The 18,869-nt window shown below is 41.0% G+C and overlaps 1 protein-coding gene across 2 annotated transcripts; it reads left to right on the forward strand.

Moving 5' to 3' along the window:
* Positions 1-382: 382 nt before the first annotated feature.
* Positions 383-17,858, forward strand: LOC139940333 (uncharacterized). 2 transcript variants are annotated; one of them, XM_071936538.1, is made up of 12 exons: positions 383-692; positions 1,395-1,685; positions 2,493-2,768; positions 8,131-8,406; positions 10,008-10,200; positions 10,645-10,770; positions 11,655-11,768; positions 12,289-12,366; positions 13,084-13,197; positions 13,640-13,672; positions 14,146-14,277; positions 15,454-17,858. In XM_071936538.1, the coding sequence occupies exons 1-12, from the start codon at positions 483-485 to the stop codon at positions 15,657-15,659; spliced, it is 2,049 nt and encodes a 682-aa protein (XP_071792639.1). In that variant the 5' UTR covers positions 383-482; the 3' UTR covers positions 15,660-17,858. The 2 variants fall into 2 exon arrangements, with proteins under 2 accessions (XP_071792639.1, XP_071792640.1); XM_071936539.1 differs by lacking the exon at positions 13,640-13,672.
* The last annotated feature ends 1,011 nt before the right edge of the window (positions 17,859-18,869 follow it).

Genomic DNA, 18,869 nt, shown 5'->3' on the forward strand with positions numbered 1-18,869 from the left:
AACCCCCCCCTCAATTTTTCCACATTATGCCACGCCTCTATTTTTTTTAACTTGGGAAGCTCGAGGCGCAGACGCTATATAGCGCCCTCAGTCGGTCCTTAGATTTTCATTAGAAACTAGAATCCATCTGCTTACAGGATCATTTGCATATTGCAGCCGGTACCGGTAGTTCGCGGTGCCTTCAAAAAGTATGTTATTCATCGGAAGCATTATTATGTGGAAAAATATTTTTGTTTTCTTGAACAAAACAGCTTTGTTACTACCGAGAAAAAAATTGTCACAGACAGAAGTAGAACTTTACTTCCGCATTCTGTGAAAAACGCACTTTCTCCTTTTACTGCATGGATTATACAACGGATGCCGGTTCGATTGTGTCATTTAACTTCACACACGCGCACTCCCCTCATTCTGAATTCACACACAAAGACAAATTTCTTCAGACCCTTTCTTTTCAATAAAAAAGTAGAAAACCAATCCTTAAAATGTCAGACGAGGCATCAGAGAGCATGATCACAGAAGTAGATCTCGATGACGAAACCGTGGCCCGATTACTTGAGGAGGATGAGTCGGGAGTGGAAGGAGAAAATCAAGAAGTTGAAAACCGTCAAGATGACGCCGACGGCGGAATGGAGTACACCGGCGAGACGGAGGAAGGCCAAGGGGACCAAATGCAAGCAGAGCAAGAAGAAAACGTGTGTATGATTAATTTATAAATGTGAATAATTTATAAATGTGAATCATTCACACTCACAGTGAACTGTGAAATGAAAGGCATGAATGTAATCTATAATCGATTCACTCATTTACTGGACTGCATGCTAGCTAGCTCACTACCACTAGCTGTGGACAATTATTTTAAATATTTGTAAGAATTTTTTACATATATTATTGTTATTAATTCAAAAATTCATTAACTGCATCCTACCTCCTAGCCCCACTTGTGTGGCCAAGGCTAGATGAATCCTTAGCCACACGTCTATACCATTTCCTTATGCAGCTAAGAAATAACCAAATGTCAAATTCTGGCGCCTCCCCTACGAGCCACTTGGCAGTTTAAACTGGCTGAATGTGTTCACCTAGCTCTTAGTCTTACCCTTAGCTTGCTTTTTGTGTGTTTTGAATAGTGAAACAAATAAAATTTTAAAAAGAAATTTTTCACAATAACTTTGCTACCTTTCTCCGACTCTTATTTCCTCGATTTGTATGAGGCGTAGCCATCTTGGAATATGCCAATCAGCATGACATCATCGGCTGGCTGAGCTGTGGGCGGAGTGTGTGGAGTGCAAATACAAATCAACAGCTATTTTATGTGAATTAAGCTTGGGTGCTTTTTACACGTACGCGCTACTGAGTTAATGAAATGTAGCTTTAACAAACTTATGTATTCCTTGCAGGGAGACAACAAGGAAGAAACTAAGATTGAGACAGGCCCACGTCTTTTCATTGGAGGTCTTCACTACAAGACGAGAGACACCGACCTACAGCAGCATTTTGAGAAGTACGGCAAGCTGGCAGAGTGCCAAGTTGCCAGAACAAAACAGAGATATGGTGGGGACGGCAAGGGCAGATCCAGGGGCTATGGGTTTGTCACAATGTCTACGCAGGCCGAGACAGATGCTGTGCTAGTTGAAACCCATGTAATAAATGACAAGGTTGTGGCAGTGATGGTCTCCAAACCACGAGATGTAAGAGCACAAACCCAGGGTTTTATTGTCGTTTTTAGGGGGCACAAAGGCCAGGGCAACAAATGCCAAGCCCTCTGTGGTGTGGCCGAAAAATTTCATCTGTGAAAGGGCAAGGCCATTTTCAACTTGAAAAGGGCACTTCCGATGGAAAATCTTAAGCCTTAAGGTTTATGGGAGACTTTAAAAGGGCACAAAGGCCAAGGTCTCTGTTCTCTGAGTTTAATTCCAGGCCTGTAATCTCCAACACAGTAGCTCATAGAACTTAAGGTTTTCCAATGGAAGTTCACCTTTGTAAAGCGAAAATGATCTTTCCTTCTCTGAGATGAAATTCTAGACCTGTACCTAGACCTGTAAATAATAGCAATCCTGTATAATACCTGTTTCTACAAGGCAAGTTCTTGTAAAAGTAAAGGCAAAATACAAATAATAATACAACATTACATTTAAAAGCACTGCACATGTTTGGTAATCGTCAAAGACCAGTGTTGTCACTTGGTGTATCCAATCATTTATAGCATAAAATAAGTCGTTTCCAACACTGTTAATACTATCAACAGCTCTCCAATGCTCGTTACCAAGTCAGTTTCTAAGTTAATATTTGTTTTGAGTAATTATCAAACGTGTACCTTCCCTTTAAGTAGTTACAACTTGGGATCACACCGGAGTGATATGCCTGTAATTTTTTTTTAAAGAGCTTGGGAAAGTGTTTATGGGTATATGTAGGTACAAAATTTAATATTAGTTACATTTTGCTTGTTTCATTGCCACTGGTTTTCCTTTAATTTTACTAAACATTTTTATCACCAGTCCCCAGAGAGAAAATTTAGGATCAGCCTCAACAACCTAGACAAAGAAAAGACCACGAAGGAAACTCTAATCGCGCACTTCAGCCAGTACGGCAACATCGTGCAGTGCACCATCAGCATGGAGCAGGTAGACGGCGTGACGGTGTCCCGCGGCTCTGGCTTCATTACCATGGCAACGGAGGAAGAAATGAAAGCCGCCCTGGCCGGGAGCGTCGACGGCCACCAAACGATCGATGAGAAGAGCGTGGAGGTTAAGAGAGCTGTGGCAGAAGGAAAAGTAAATTTTTGTTGATTTTCATTTTTTTGTTTTTGAATTCTCAAATTTCCAACCCAATAACCACTTACTGCTTGGGTTTCCTCATTTGTGTTTGGCTCAACCGTCAGAATACTTGAAGTAATTGTTAATATCACTGTTTATATCATCCACTGTGATTTTGAATATAAAATATTAGAGCCTTCTAGTATACATTTGTAGCGCTCATATCCGTCACTCAGTGATGCTCATGTTGCGTCCACATCCAGTATATTCCTGCAAGGTATTGTGGAGTTATGTATTGAGACCATAGCACCATGTAATTAATTACAAGGTGCTGTGACGCAATATGCAGCCAATCAAACCAGGAACACCGGAGCGAAACCCATTCTCTTTACAATAAGTGCACTGGGTTCTTTTGCATGCTTTATTATACAACACAACACACAGGACCAACGGCTTTATGTCCAATCCGAAGGACGCAGCAATAATGGTTTTAAGTGTCTTGCTGAAGGATGCGACCGGGACTTGAATCCGCACTCTGCTGAACAGAAACACCAGAGCTCGAGTCCAGTGCTCTTAATCGCTCAGCCATGACACACCGTTAAGGATAGATTGACCATGCCAGCCTTCAATTTGGTACATTGTGAATGCCTACCTATCCACACACGATGCTGGCCTGGTAAATGAAGAACTTCTCACTGTACTACAATTGTTTGAATATTTTGTTTTAGCGGCGTCCCCACTGACGTTCTCGTTCGTCATTTGCTGAATGCATAAGTACACAGTGCACCCTCCTACTGTGTAACCATTGAACAGCGATGTCAGTGATTTGTATTATAAATACTATGCCAACCTGCAGTATTATGTAGTGAATGGATCTACCAGTACACAGTTAACCCTCCTACTGTCTTAGCATTCAATATCATTCACTGTGGTGTTGAATGGTAGACAAATTTTAGAAGGTGTATGGAGATGTCAGACAAATCGTAGAGGATGCATGGATGCCAGCCTGCAGTGTGGTATCATGTGGTGAATGCATCCCTTGGTACACAGTTAAACCCACATACTGTCAAACCATTCAGTAGCAAACACTGCGGTGTTGAATGGTAGACACATTTTAGAAGGTTTATGGAGATGTCAGCCTGCAATGTGGAATCATGCGGTGAGTGCATCTATCGGTACACAGTTAACCCTCCTACTGTCTGACCATTCGATATAAACCACTGTGGTGTTGAATGGTAGACAAAACTTTAAAGGAACACGTTGCCTTGGATCGGACGAGTTGGCCTATAAAAAGCGTTTGTAACCGTTTGTTATGAAATGTATATGGTTAGAAAGATGTTTCAAAAGTAGAATATAATGATCCACACAAGTATCACTCAAAATTGCACGGTTTTCTTTTTACGTCGCGAACTATCGCGGTTGGCCATTTTTGGGAGTCAAAATTTTGACTCCCATAAATGGCCGACCGTGTTATGTGACGAGGTAACAAGAAACCATGCAATTTCGAGGCATATTTGTGTAGATCATTGTATTCTACCTTTACATCCTCTTTCTAACCATATGCATTTTATAACAAATGGTCACAAAACGCTTTTCAAATACCAACTCGACCGATCCAAGGCAACGTGTTCCTTAAAGGGGTTATGGAGATCAATGTGGTACCATGTGGTGAATGAGTCTATCGGTACAAAGTTAACCCTCCTACTGTCTGACCATTCAATATAAACCACTGTGGTGTTGAATGGTAGACAAAACTTTAAGGGGTTATGGAGATCAATGTGGTACCATGTGGTGAATGAGTCTATCGGTACACGATTAACCCTCCTACTGTATGACCATTCAATATAAACCACTGTAGTGATGTAAAAAGGGATTTTAGCTCTTAAGGATGAACCATGTCAGCCTACAATGGCATCCTAGACTCGTCCTCGATCAGCTCATTCAAGACTCAGTTAAGAACACATCTTTTTAGACACTGTTAAAGCGCTTTGAAATGCCTGTGGAAAGCACTATACAAATGTTATTTATTATTGTTATTATTATCGTCATTGAATACATACTGGTTCATTGCACACTGTTCTGTGCACAGCTGTGCCACCATACAAAACCCATACATGTACATGTAGTTGAATGGTTTTAAACGGTTTGTCAACTCACTGAAAAAATGTTACCATGAGCTTTAGAGAAAGGTAACGTGAATTTAGCAAACTAATTTTGGTCTCCTAGGCCCTTTTCGAAATCTAAGGCTTTGGCTTTGGGTTTGGCTTCAGGCTCCGTTCTCTGGTCTGAATCCCTGACTGCATAGCATGCGTATAGTCAAAACAACTGAGGGGCCTAGCTAGCCTGAACCGAATGCGAAGCCAAAGCCATGGGTTCGAAAAGGGCCCTAAAGTTCTCTTTCTGTATTCTTTGTCTTTTTTTCACTCCTGTACAACTCCAAATTACGTGTTTGTCTGTGTCTCTTATTTTTATTTTATTTATCTCTTCACTAACTCTTTGGATGAACTTACAGACTTTGAGACACACCCAGGATATGAAGGAGAGGTTCCAAGATTTAAGATCGCTCTTTCTCTGGATGAAGTGTCAGAGGATCGACTTTTGAATTAAGGTGTCCACTCCGGCGAAATGTCTCACAGGCGGTAATAGCTTAGTTCTGATTCATTTATATCTTTACAAAATCTTGAACGAGGAGGGAGAGTATTTTAATGGACCTTTTTGTCCGCACTTTGTTTTTGATTTGACTTGGAGAGGACGAACCTGAATATTTATTCAGCCAGTGCTTCATTTCTGTCCGACTAAGGTTTGAGAAGCTGTGGCCTCATCACCTCTCCTTTCATGTGGAGAGTTCCGTCATAGCTGACCTGTTTACAGATGTGCCATCCTTTTGGCGTAATCTCTGACTTGCTGCAACTCTCATTGGTGTTGAGCCTTTCTTAGGCCTGGAATTACACGCAGGCCACAAAGCCATGGCCACTGTTGCCCCTGGTCTAGACATTTTTGCCCTTCAAAAGTTTCCCATTGACTTAAAGATTTTCCAATTGAAGTGCCCTTTACAACATGCAAGCGGCCTTGCCCTTTCGACATGTTCAAAGATGAAAATCTAGGCGTACTTTCAAGCGGCCTTGCCCTTTCGACATGTTCAAAGATGAAAATCTACGCATACTTTCTGTGAGAAGTAACAAGAATTCTAGTTGCACAGAATCAAGTGTTCCTTTTTGATCACGGTGCAACTCTTGCTGACCATGGTTTTCTGTCTTAAGAACCCTGGTCATATTCCTGCTATAAAAAGACACATGTCCTCTCATCTCTCAATCCTCTCATGTGGAGGTTTTGGTCATTGCTGACCTGTTTACCGATGTGCCTTCCTTTTGGCATAAGCTATGACTTGCTGCAGCTCAGATTGATGTACAGCCTTTGTGTGAGAAGTAACCGGAATTCCAGTTGCACAGAATCAATTGTTCCTTTTGATCTCGGTGCCACACTCCCGGCCATTGTTGTTTCTAAGAACCCTGGTCATAATCCAGCTGTGACGGACTCTCTGTAAAGACATTCCAACCTCTCATGTGGAGAGTTGGGTCATTGCTGATCTGTTTACCAATGTGCCTTCTTTTTGGCGTAAACTTTGACTCGCTGCTCTTAAGTCATTTTAATCTCAGTGGCCTGTTGCTGGCGGAGCGGTGAAACGCATGGAACTCAAGTTCTGGTGCCCAAGTCACCAGAGAGTGGGTATGATTCCCGGTCATGGCGCTCGTGTCCTTGAACAAGACACTTGGCCAATATTGTTTCCTCATCACCCAGGAGTACAATGGGTAAAAGCAAAAGATTGTTGATACCGGTGACTTAGCTTGTGCACCCATTTGGCTGCCGATGCTGCTGCATACTCGTAAGGAGTTGAATTGGTTTCAGGAATGCCAAGAGCCTGATGAACATTAGTGATAATATAGGAAGGCACTTTTGAGTGAAGCCTACTCGGCTTGCAAAAGTGTATAATAATATGTTAATAAAGTTGTCACTGTGTTAAGTGACATGCTGTGTGGGGCTGATTCCCAAGCTACATCTGCATTGTCTAGTGCAGATGACTCAAGGGTATGGTACACGTACCTTTTACAGACAGCTGACACCATTTTGTTGTCTGTGCGTTGATTGTACACGAATGGCAGTCCAAAGCTTGTAAACTCTGTTGTCAACACAGACACAATAAACACTTTACCTGGGATAGTGAAACACACACATCGCCTGTCTGCAAAGGCTGTACCTATCAACTCCACATTGCCTTAATTGTTTATCTGGCAACGCATTGATGTGTCTGAGAGTTTTGGGCGTTTTATACCGCTCTCGCTTTAACAGTGACCTGCTGGATAGATGCTAGTTAAAACACCTGATCAGCAGTGCAAATGGCTCAACTGGTTAGCTCAGTGTTTATAATCATTTCTGTTTTCATTTGAAATTTAAACAAATGAAAGAGCTGGCATGGCTGGTGGCCGATTGAAATGCCAAGTTAACTGGCCCCGCTGGCCAGTCTCTCAAGAAGCTATTAGCTTCTTAAGAAGCTATTAGCTTCTTGAGAATCTGGCCTTAAAGGGCAAACCCTGTCCCTGCCAACAAAATGCACCAAATGGTGAAGTATTATTACACTCTGTTGCACTGTGCTGCATTTAGCAGGGTCCTTTTTTGCCATGTGCAATCAGAGTCCCCACTAAACTAAACATCAATACAAGGCTGGCGTGAAACAAGTTCAATTCAAAATGCAACCGAATCCTCAGATGAATTTCTCTACATTGAGCAGGGTTTCCATGCCAACAACACTGCATTTTGATACATTTAGCATGGAGCTTAAATAGACACTTGTATCAAATTTCATAACTCTGCTTACTGCAAAAGTTTGAGCTTACAAAGCCCTGTGAAGAGCATAAATCTATGGGCAGTAAGTGCAGCTTACTGCAGTGAAAAGCAGAGACATGAATTTGAGCCCTTATAGCAGTTATGGCCAACCAATGAGAACTGACTATATGTCTTGTTTTTCTGTTAGTACTCACAGGTTGTAAGAAGAGCAAATCCTTGAGTTGAGCCAAGGACAAACTCGCATCTGAAAATGACTCATTTGCTCAGAAAAATGTACCAGGTACACCAGTCACATACAGGCTGCATACGATGGCATTTTTCAAGGCCTGATGTTGCTGGTCTCCCTATTTCCGCGGGACTCCAGGCAGAAGCCCTGAAACTTTATCTGCCTAATGGCCAGGGATCACACCCGATTTGGGATACAACCTGGGAAACTGACTAAAAATCAAATTTGTTTGGTGAACAAATTTGTTTACGAGAAAACTAATTCAGAAATGTTTTATATAAACTGATCGGTGTTTGTTGTTTTCTTCCACAGAATCATGAAAGGCTTCGTAAGTTATGGTTCGGAGGGCTGGACCGGGAAAAGACCACTGAGGCCGACGTGTTGGAATACTTCACCACGTTTGGGACAGTGAAGGAGTGCGTCGTCGTCCGAGACCCTCCAGAGACAGAGGGTGAGGAGTGCAAGTCAAGAGGATATGGCTTCATTGGCATGACGAATGTCGCAGAGGCAGGTGCAATCTTAAAGCATCCAGAACCGCATAAGATTCACGACAAACTGCTGGTGTTCAACCGCACTCTGCAGAGGCCGGTGAGTAGTAAAAGTGTTCTGCATCGGCGGAGAGAAAGCAATTTTTCTTTTATTTGTGTTTGCCAGAGGTTAAAAGATACTTGACACTATTGGTATTTACTCAAAATAGTTGCTAGTAAAAAAATTTACTTGGTTATGAGCAAGGGAGAGCTGTTGATAGTATAAACATTGTGAGAAATAGCTCGCTCTAAAGTAACATAGTTTTTGAGAAAGAGGTTATTTCTCACTCAAGTAATAAAAGACTTCAGGCCTGAAGCCTTTTCAGGCATCTGAAAGCACACATGGTGCATTGAAGGTTTTTTTATTTCTTTATTTTCTAGCAACTTCGATAAACAGTTTAACCTAAATTTTCACAGATTTGTTATTTTATGCATATGTCTGAATACACCAAGTGACAATTCTGGTCTTTGAAAATTACCAAACGTTTCTAGTGCCTTCAAACAAAAAGGACGTAATCATTCCCAAGTTTAAAAGACAATTGTTTGAGGGTTGTCTATGAGTGTTTTGTTTTATCCTTGCGGAATCTTCTTCAATTTGACACTTGGACCCTTCAGGCCAAAACTGCATCCCTCAAGCAATACTTACGCTCCACCACCGCCAGTAGACCAGCATTCTCCTGAAGAGGAGCATACAAATCAAAACGTGGAGCCCACACTGACTCTCCTCACTTTTAAGAGCCAACACTCCCACAAAAGAGATTTACACATAGTTGTACCTGCAAGTTTACTAAGGGAATAAAAGGGTAGCGACGACTGAAATATCCTTGAGCTTTATACTTGTGTTGCATTTTTATGAATGAGACAGTTTTTCAGATATATGCAATCGTGCGCGTAGTATGCATCTTCATATTCATGGGCTAAAATGGCGCGGCAAGATCGATTGCCCATGTGAATGAGGTTGTGGGCTAGCCAGCACAAACGTATCCGAAAGCAACCGGTTATAAACAGCTCCAGCTGGTCATTGTCAACCGTTTAAACCCCCCCTTGTGACCACTCCCCACCAATAGAAATAGCGAAACTGTCTGATGTATTTATGAACATTTATTCATCAAGTCCTAAGACAGTTTATAAATCCACTCTGAGAGGACAACACGTGGGAGTGTTTCACGGATGATATAACACCAGTAAAAAGTGTTGAAACATAGGCATGACATGTGGGCTTGCACCTGTGCTTAAAAGACAGTTTCTTCATTCCGACAGCCGTCAGCAATTTCCTTTTAAAAAGGAGTTGTTTACCCGAGGGCCTTACCATTTCATAGCTTGAGGGGTGTTGTGTCGAAGAAATCATTGAACAATTATAATTTATGCATTAGTTTTACTTTTTGACCAAAAAGTTTTGATGTTTTTTGACCAAAAAGTTATTTATGAACAGGATGAGAGGGGATCAAAGTGTGTTGAATCGGTTTTCAACTTTTGGTTTAAACCCACCGAGGCCTGGTTCTTGATAATTTACCTCGACTTTGTCTCGGTCAAATTTTGAAGAACCAGGCCTCGGCGGGTTTTAACCACCAGTTGAAAACCTCTTCACCAGACATTATTTCCCTTATTAATAGTTTCAAAAAATGCTATGCTTATAGTGGTCACCTTTTCCATTCTCTTTAGGGCCAGCCAGATGCTGAGAGTGCATCAGACAAATTGGTCACCGTCTCAGGTCTCAAGGACACTCCTCTCACCCAGGACGATCTGATGGCGTATTTCAAGAGTCATGCTAAGTTTAGATTTCTTACTATGGAGAAGAGTGAGGGCACCGCTATCGTCGCTTTGGAAAAAGCTGAAGATGCTGAGAAACTTGCACGTGAGTATTACCGGAAGGAAAATTGTGTTCTCGAAAATAGAATAGTCCATTAGGCTCCACCGACGGCGCACGTGTGAGCAAGAACACGTGAACCTCTACCATTCTGCACAACTCTCACGAATTTGATTTCGAGACCTCAGATTAAGAACTTGAGGTCTCGAAATCAACCATCTAAACGCACAAAACTTCGTGTGACAATGGTGTTTTTTCTTTCATTATTATCTTGCAACTTTGACGACCGATTGAGCTCAAATTTTCACAGGTTTATTATTTTATGCATATGTTGAGATTTACCAACTGTGAAGGCTAGTCTTTGACAATTACCAATAGTGTCCACTGCCTTTAACAAGATCGTCTAGATTTAATATTCCAACATTTTTTTTTTTTTTTTCTTATCCCATTATTTTATTCTTGTTTGTTTTTTTACGTGACTAACTTTTACAGAAATACATGACCACTGTATCCAGAAGTATTGGCTGACCGTGGAGAAGGCGAGCCTAAAGACGCTGAAACTGGAGAAGGCAAAAAATAAGGCCAACAACGCAAGTAAAAATGCCAACAAGACAAAAGGTAAAATGCACAATTTAATTCGTACATTTTAGTATTTTTTTGTATTCTATTTTTTTGCTTTCTATAACTCATTTCAAGTTAAAGCGAACTACAAGAGTCTTTATTAACTGAGGCCATTTTGTAATTTGAATTCACTTGTCACCCAATTGAAAAGACAAAAGGATTATTTTGACTATTTTTTTAGTAGTGGGGGAGGCTTGCTTACGCAACTTAGTGCATTTAGTGGTAAAAAACAAGAAAATAAACATGTTTCCCACATCTGCTGCCTCCCAATGTCCCCCAAAATAGCACATTGCAAACAAAACATGAGACAGTAGTGTACAATCGTTTGGAACAATGCATATATATGTCTACTTTTCATTCAATCTAGATAAGCAGTAAATGCTAGGGTCAATTGTGAGCCATTCAGCAAGGATTATTTTCAGAAGTTTAAAGTTCCTGAAATTAGCTTGTGGGCTAGTGTTTCCCCTTAAGGCCCGGTCACACAGGCCCGATAACGAGAACGAAACCGATAACGATAAAAATGCACGCCCTCGATTGGTTGAATGACGTGGGCGTTTTCTGCAAGGAGCAATTCAACCAATCGCGAGCGTGCATTTTTATCGGTATCGTTTTCGTTCTCGTTATCGGGGCCTGTGTGACCGGGCCTTTACTCTAGGCGCAGAACATCTCAAATATTACAATTCATGAGGTTAGCTGAATCTGTGAACCACCAGATATGAACAAAATACTGACACAATCTATACTAATTCTTTCTCCCCATACTTATTTTACTTCTTTTAAGAACATTTGAATACTCAAAGGGGTTAAGAAAGAAATCCAGAGAAATCTCCCGCTCCATTTCACTCCAATTTTAAACCCGAAACACTTTTATCTGAAATCAGGTGCACAAACTGCCAATCCCAAACGACTAAAGGACATCCATACTTCACCAGGGCCCGCAAAGAACGCTAAAGGAAAAGGGGCTGGACGAGGACGGGCTAATGACAGGAGGCAAGGTGAGTTGGTGACGCTCTTACCACAAAATTTATTTATACAAGTTCGCCTCAAACAAGGCTATACAAGCCACTCTTAGTATGGAGCTCCAAGAATAAAAATTATTTGATGTGAAAAGAACTCAGGGGAGCTGAAAGTAGGAATTAACGTTCATCTCAAAACAGTCTTGATTGTAGGATGGAGGGAAACATCCATCAGGCAAGAATTCCAAAGAGATGCAGTACGTGGAATAAAGCTGTTGGAATGGCTCATCGTTCTACATCTCAACAAATCAAGAGTGTATGGAATGTTCATTTTTTTATGAAGAGGAGCCATTCGACCTTCTGCATCTCTTTGGAATTCAGCTTCCCTGAGATATTTTTTTAATTTAGTAGTTTTTCTTCTTGTAACTGCTTACCAAGAGTAGCTTGAGCCATGTTTAGGGGGAACTTTGATACATTTGTTTTTTTTTCAGAGTAAGTTTGTTCCCCAACCAGAGTAAACCAAAAAAATGTTTCACCTTTTTTTTAAATTTCTCACCAGGAGGATTTGGCAAGATGCCAGCAAGAAACCAAGCTCAGCATTATGATGACGGGTATTATAACGGACCAGCAAGACAGGGTGAGTTCACAATTTATAATTTTGTTGTGAAACTACACTAAGATTTAAAGGAATTGACTATAGATTTATTAGGTATAGATTATCAGTAGTTGACAGCGCGCTTCACTGCTAGGCCTATGTGATACTGTTGATACAAGTGCGCAATGTATTGTCAAGATCGTTGTGTTTACATTGTGCACTTGCACAGTTGACACTTTCGCCCTTATTGACCCCTTGCACGCGTGTCACATGCGGCGACTGATGCCACGGTCACCATGTTGGTTGGCAGTTAGGTTTACGTGTATTAACTCTGCGTCGCCTAAAACGCGCACTTCACTGCATAACGCACAGCATACTCAATGCATAGAGTTATATATGAAAACGCACAGTGAAATTGCCCACCAGTATGGCGCATTCAAGATTTTTCTGATGATGACGTCAGGTGAAATGGGTCAATTGTTGGAGTGTGTCAAGTTGTTTGCCATGCTACTTGCTTAGCCGCTACTTTGTTATTTAATGGATTTATTAGTAAACGTTATGACCCAATAATATGTTCTGTATTTTTAGTAAAAACATGTTGTGCTAGTATAAAAAGCTGTTGAATGTAACAAGTTTCTGCAGTTTTGTAGTATGTGCTCTGACTTTGAAGTAGTCGGACTAGCAGAACAAACCACTCGAGTCTTCCGGTTGTGCAGTCAACTGATGATGCTAATGATGACGTTTCTTTGTCTTTACAAGGTGGCGGAGGATTCGGTGGCGGTATGATGTCGGGAGATTTTATCTCCCAGGGCCAGACTTCCTTGATGGATGATTATTATGGAAGCAGTGCATCCTCCTACGGACCAGTCAAAGGTATGGTGATAATGACTGTATAGGTGCAGTCAAAGGTATGGTGGTAATGACTGTATACTAATGACTAGGGGGCAGTGAAATGTTGGGTGGGAATAGCAACTTGTGCATCAGAGATGGTTTTTTTTTTCAATTATTCTCTCGCACCTTTGGCGACCAATTGAGTCAAAATTTTCACATATTTGTTATTTTATGCATATGTTGGGATATACCAAATGAGAGTACTGGTCTTTGAAAATTACCAAAGGTGTCCAGGGGTGGATTTCACAAAGAGTTAGGACAAGTCTTATCTCGAGTTAGGACCAGTTACTCGTCCTAACTTAGGACTATCCATGCAATTTGTATATCTCCTAGGACTAGTCCTAAGTCAGGACTAGTCCTAACTCTTTGTGAAATCGACCCCAGTGCCTTTAAGAATCCTGTTTACATATGGTTTTATGTGCAGGTGGTGTTCCTAGAGGTAGGCTCCAAAATCGGGGTAAGCATTTAGTACATCTGCTTAAAATAACAAAACAAGTAGAACTAAATACACAAATGGTTTCCATGCTCCAGAAAACCAAAGGGAATGTTCCCAGAGGTAGATTTTGCGTAAGAGTCTTGTACATCTGCTGAAAAAAAGTAGAATTAAAACTATACAAATGATTTACATGCTCCTAAAAACAAGCACAAGGAATACACTTCTGCGGTCAAAGAGACTTTATGCAAGTGTCATATTTCAGTCGAACTTCAATGTTATCACATTAAAAATTTTCTCTTAAAACCAAAACAATCCCCCACAAAAATGTACCGACCAATTTTTCACAGAATGATGTCATCAAATGTTTTGGATGTTGGGGCCGAAACGAATCAGAAATCAAATCTTTCTTAAGGACTGAAAGTTTTTCCAGAAGATACATGCAATCTTTTGACATGTGACCTTTGACATGTGACCTTTGACATAATCACTTACAGGTCAAGTGAGTAAAGGTGATGGTGGCGGTTGGGTGTTTGTTGAGAATCTGTACGGGCAGCAAGGTGGACAACAGGGCGGGCAGCAAGGAGGACAATTTTCAGGGACCAACATGAACCAGAGACAGATGAAAGGTGAGACGAAACTCGCGTGAATAAAAATGATGTGGGATAGTTCTGACATTGAGGACTGTGTTGATTGAGGATGATTGATCGTAGAGGCGTCATGGCTCAAGCTCTGGTCTGGATCTGGATAAATATTCTCGAGGTTCTAATAAGAGCCAAACGAGAAGAGAAGATGAGGAAGAAATTTCAGTTTTAGATGTGGGAGGAAAACCCCCAGAATGCCCATGCAGTCAAGCAGAGACTGAATACCCAATCCACATAGTGCCCCCGGGTCCCAGAGGATGAAGGCGAGGCAAGACACCACTAAACCAACCTGATGTTTCTGATCAGCAGAGTGTGGGGTCTAGTCCCATCTTGGTTTGGTGTGCGTTGCTGAGCGGTCAAGCTCACCGGACTAAAACTCTGGTGTTTCAGATCTGCAGAGTAAGGGTTCAAGTCCCGATCTCGTTGACACTAGTGTCCTTTTGCAGAACAGTTGACCATTATTGCTTTGGTCTTCGGACGGGGCGTAAAGCTGGGCCCAATTTCATAAAGATTGTGAGCACGAAAATGTGCTTAGCATGAAACTTCTTCCTTGATAAAAACAGGATTACCAACCAAATTTCCATGTGATTTTTAGGATAAGCAAACAACAGCTGAATACCAGTAACAAGCAATATGCAACAAATGGAAATTTAGTTGGTAAGCCTGATTTTACCAATGAAGAAATTTCATGCTAAGCAAATTTCGTGCCTACAGGCTTTATGAAATTGGACCCTGTTCTGTCCTGTGTGTTGTGTAAATCACTTAAAAGAACCCAGTTAGACTTATTGTCGAAAGAAGGGGTTTGCACTGGTGTTTCTCACAGTGGCTGTATAATGGGCTGTAGCACCTTGTAACCACTTACAAGGTGTTATATATATGGGTCTTGGAATTCATGATTTTCAAAAACCTGTGTTGAAAATGGTTTCGGATCTTAACACTCAAATTTGAAGGGATTGCATATTACATGTACCTTAATTTATTTTACCACCATTAATATAAAGATCCAAAGTTTCTCTTTCCAACCACTAGCTTTTCAAGATAGTGATGTTTTTTCGCTTTTTGGTTTATTCGCAGGCTTGTTGTTCTCTGTGCTGTTATTTCTCTGTACGTACCGTTTGCCTGGAAATAAATAAATAAATAAATGTTGTTGTTCTATTACAGGCTTCAGAAACAAGCGACAACAGAACACGTCCATGGATCTAGGCGGTGGATACGGGAACCTAATGGGCCAGCAGATGGGTGGTAACCTGGGCGGCAACCTGGGAGGCAACCTGGGTGGCATGGGCGGAGGAGGGTTCAGTGATAACTGGGTCAAGGGGAACAACATGAATAGGAACAAACGACGCGGTAAAGGCAGACCGTATTAAACAAATTCCATCCTGTGCTATATACAGGGAACAATTTCATAGAGCTGCTTAAGCACAAAAAGTTGCTAAGCACAACAAAATTATGCTTACCAGCCAAATTTGTTGCTTTTATCCTGCTAAATTTTTGCTTAGCAGAAACATTTTAAGCACAATTCTCTGCTGAAGCAGCTCTATGAAATTGGGCCCAGACCTTAAATGTCATTGGGGTGGGGGGGGGGGTTGACACAGACATCATTACCACATTGTCAGTTATGCCATTTTTAGATTCAGTTTCCTTATGTGCTATACTTTGGAGTGCAGATTTCAGGGGCTGTGTGCATTAACCTTGTCTTCACTTGCAATTTAACTACCAAAATGGCAGACTGTTGGCAACAGTGGGTGCGTTCGTTTAGCTTCCCTGGGTCTCCCCCTCGGTGCTCATTCGGGTGAGCCCCTGACAAGAGCTAAACGAACGACCACTCGCCGCTCTCGTAGTGACGTCGTTTACCTGGGGCCAGCCCCCAAGTGACCCACTCCACAAGCAGGGCACTGGGGGGGCTGACCTGGGTGAGCCCTTCGAACAGACCGGGGATGACCCAGGGAAGCTAAACGAACGCACCCTATATTTGCATGTGATGCTGGGCCCAACTTCATAGAGCTGCTGTTAAAAGCACAAAAAGTAACTTTGAAGCACAACAAAATTCTGCTTACCAGATCAGGGTTGCCAGCCAAATAATTTTTTAACGGTATCCTGCTCATTTTTGCTGAGCAGAAAATGATAAAGCAATTTTTGATGCTTCAGCAGCTAAATGAAATTGGACCTGGTGTCGGGGTCAAGAGGCCTAACTAAGTGTCTTAGATTTGGGTTTTTCTACAAGTAATGCCAAAAAGTCACTTGTTAGCTTTTCAGCTGAACACAGTGTCTACTCGTGTAAAAGCAGCATACTGTGTGCGTGATGAATAGGGAAAATCATTATATGAAACGCCATGATCTAGCTACTAGGATATGTACACTATATCAGAACAAGTATCTGTATGAAAAATCGCTGAATAAGTTTAAGCAAACTGAAGAAAAAAAACAAGATTTACAGTTTTTCAGTTGTTGTTGTTGTACTTACATGACGTAGCGTAAACGTGGCGTTCGAACACGTACTCATTTTATTAACTGCAATCAAACAAGCAGTGAGGATTTTGTTCAGTGCTATTTATTGAACCTTTACCCTGGTTCTGCAAGATCCCCAAAGAAACAAAGAGTCAATAAGCCATTTTGAGATATGATGAATTCAATACTTTGACACTATTAGGTTTGGAAAAAATTGTCTGCCTACACCCAAACCAAACAGTGCACTCTTAAAGTGTCTGCCATACCTCAAGAAGGCTAATGAGTCCATTGTGAGAGTAGAGATTGCTGATGTAAATGCTTAAGCAGCGGCCATCTTGGCTGCCGGTGCTGCGTACTCCTAAGGAGTTGAGATTGTTTTAATTTAATATAAAAGGCCTGATGAGCCGGTGGTAGTAACAGTGTAACATACTTCTTTGATATTTTGTTTTTTAAGTGCGTTTTTGATATTTTGTTTTTAGGGATGTAGGTTTTTATCGTAGCCAAAAATATTGATCCAAGCTGTAACTGGTTCAACCATGTATTAAAAAAAAACTTGTTACAGAACTCTTGTTGCCAAGTTTGCAAGTTGCACGTTTGTAGATTTTAAGAAATTAAAAAGATAATTTGAATTAGATCAGGGGTCGATTACACAAAGAGTTAGGACTAGTCCTAACTTAGGACTAGTCCTAAGAGATATCAAAAATGTACAGCTAGTCCTAAGTTAGGACTAGTAACTCGAGATAAGACTAGCCCTAACTCTTTGTGAAATCCACCACAGGTGCATACTAATGCAACATTAATGGCCCCTTGTTGTGGCCCACAAGCTGAGTCTTTAGCCTTTGATAAAGACTCTGCTGGGGTAAAAACCTGAGGGGTCATTTGTGAAATGTTCATCTATACATAATGTGCTTCTCAATTTTTTGAGCGACATTTTTTAGTAAAGTTGTTTCATTTGTTCCAGACATAATTTTGCACAAAGTACTGCTGTCAGAAGTTATGTTTACTTTTGTTCTGGTTCCTAATCAATTTGTTACTGGCTTTTCTTTGTTACTTGTTTTACTGTCGAGTAGAAATTGCCAACGAATAGAAAATGTGAGATAATAAATTGCACCCCTGAGTATACACATTTTTCTTGAACTTGTCTTTTTATTGTTGTTATTTTTATTATTGGAGTGTGTTGGGACTATGCTGTGTTGGAAATGATTGTGAACACGATTTTGTCTTTTAAAGACATTTTATCAGTGATACAAGATAAATATTACAGATTCTGTTTTTTTCTTCTCATAAACACGATGTCTGAATTAAAGGAACATTACAGAATTGGTAAGAACAAAACTTGTCTAAGATCACAGATTTACATAAAACTTCCGGTCTTATGATGATGATGGTAGAAAACATCCCTTGACATAGTTTTGTCTGAAATGTCGTTTGATGAGAAATAAATAAAAGTAAATTCCCAAGTGGAGTTTATCCCTCATTCATATCTTTTTTGAATCGATGTCACGCAAAATGTGTGATCAGACATAGGCCTATTGATCTCAAGATTTACAGGCTGAGGTTTGTTAGTTTATGAAAGTTTTACACTGCCAGCAACTGTTTTGTAAGCAAAAACCAATTCTGCGGTCGAAAATAATTGCCACCTGTCGGCCTGTGACTATTATGAAATTGGGCCCTGATCACAGTATGTCGCCGGTCTCGCATGCAATTATGTGTCCTCTATGCAATACTATCCGGAGGACAGTATTGCATATGCAATAATGTCCGCCGGACGGTTTTGCATATGCAATCGTGTCCGCCCGGACACATTTGCATAGGCAGTTGTGTCCACCCCTGTTCAAAACCGTCCTTGCAGTAAATCAAACGCCCTTGGTTGACGGAACACGGTCGCCATTTTTTTTTTACAAGCTAAGTGCATGTCATGAATGACATTGGAAATGTCCGGCCATTGAGTATCGCTGAAATACGTGAATATTCATGCTAGCTTATGCGTGTACATACATGTACATGTCCATCGGACGGTTTTTGCATAGCCTGGACACGATTGCATATGCAGAAGTGTCCGTGGACAACAGTATTGCATGGCGGACACAATTGCATCTGACACCAGTCTTGTCAAAATGGTAATTGGT

The sequence above is a fragment of the Asterias amurensis genome, chromosome 8, assembly GCF_032118995.1.
Source record: "Asterias amurensis chromosome 8, ASM3211899v1".
NCBI classification, from domain to species: domain Eukaryota; kingdom Metazoa; phylum Echinodermata; class Asteroidea; order Forcipulatida; family Asteriidae; genus Asterias; species Asterias amurensis.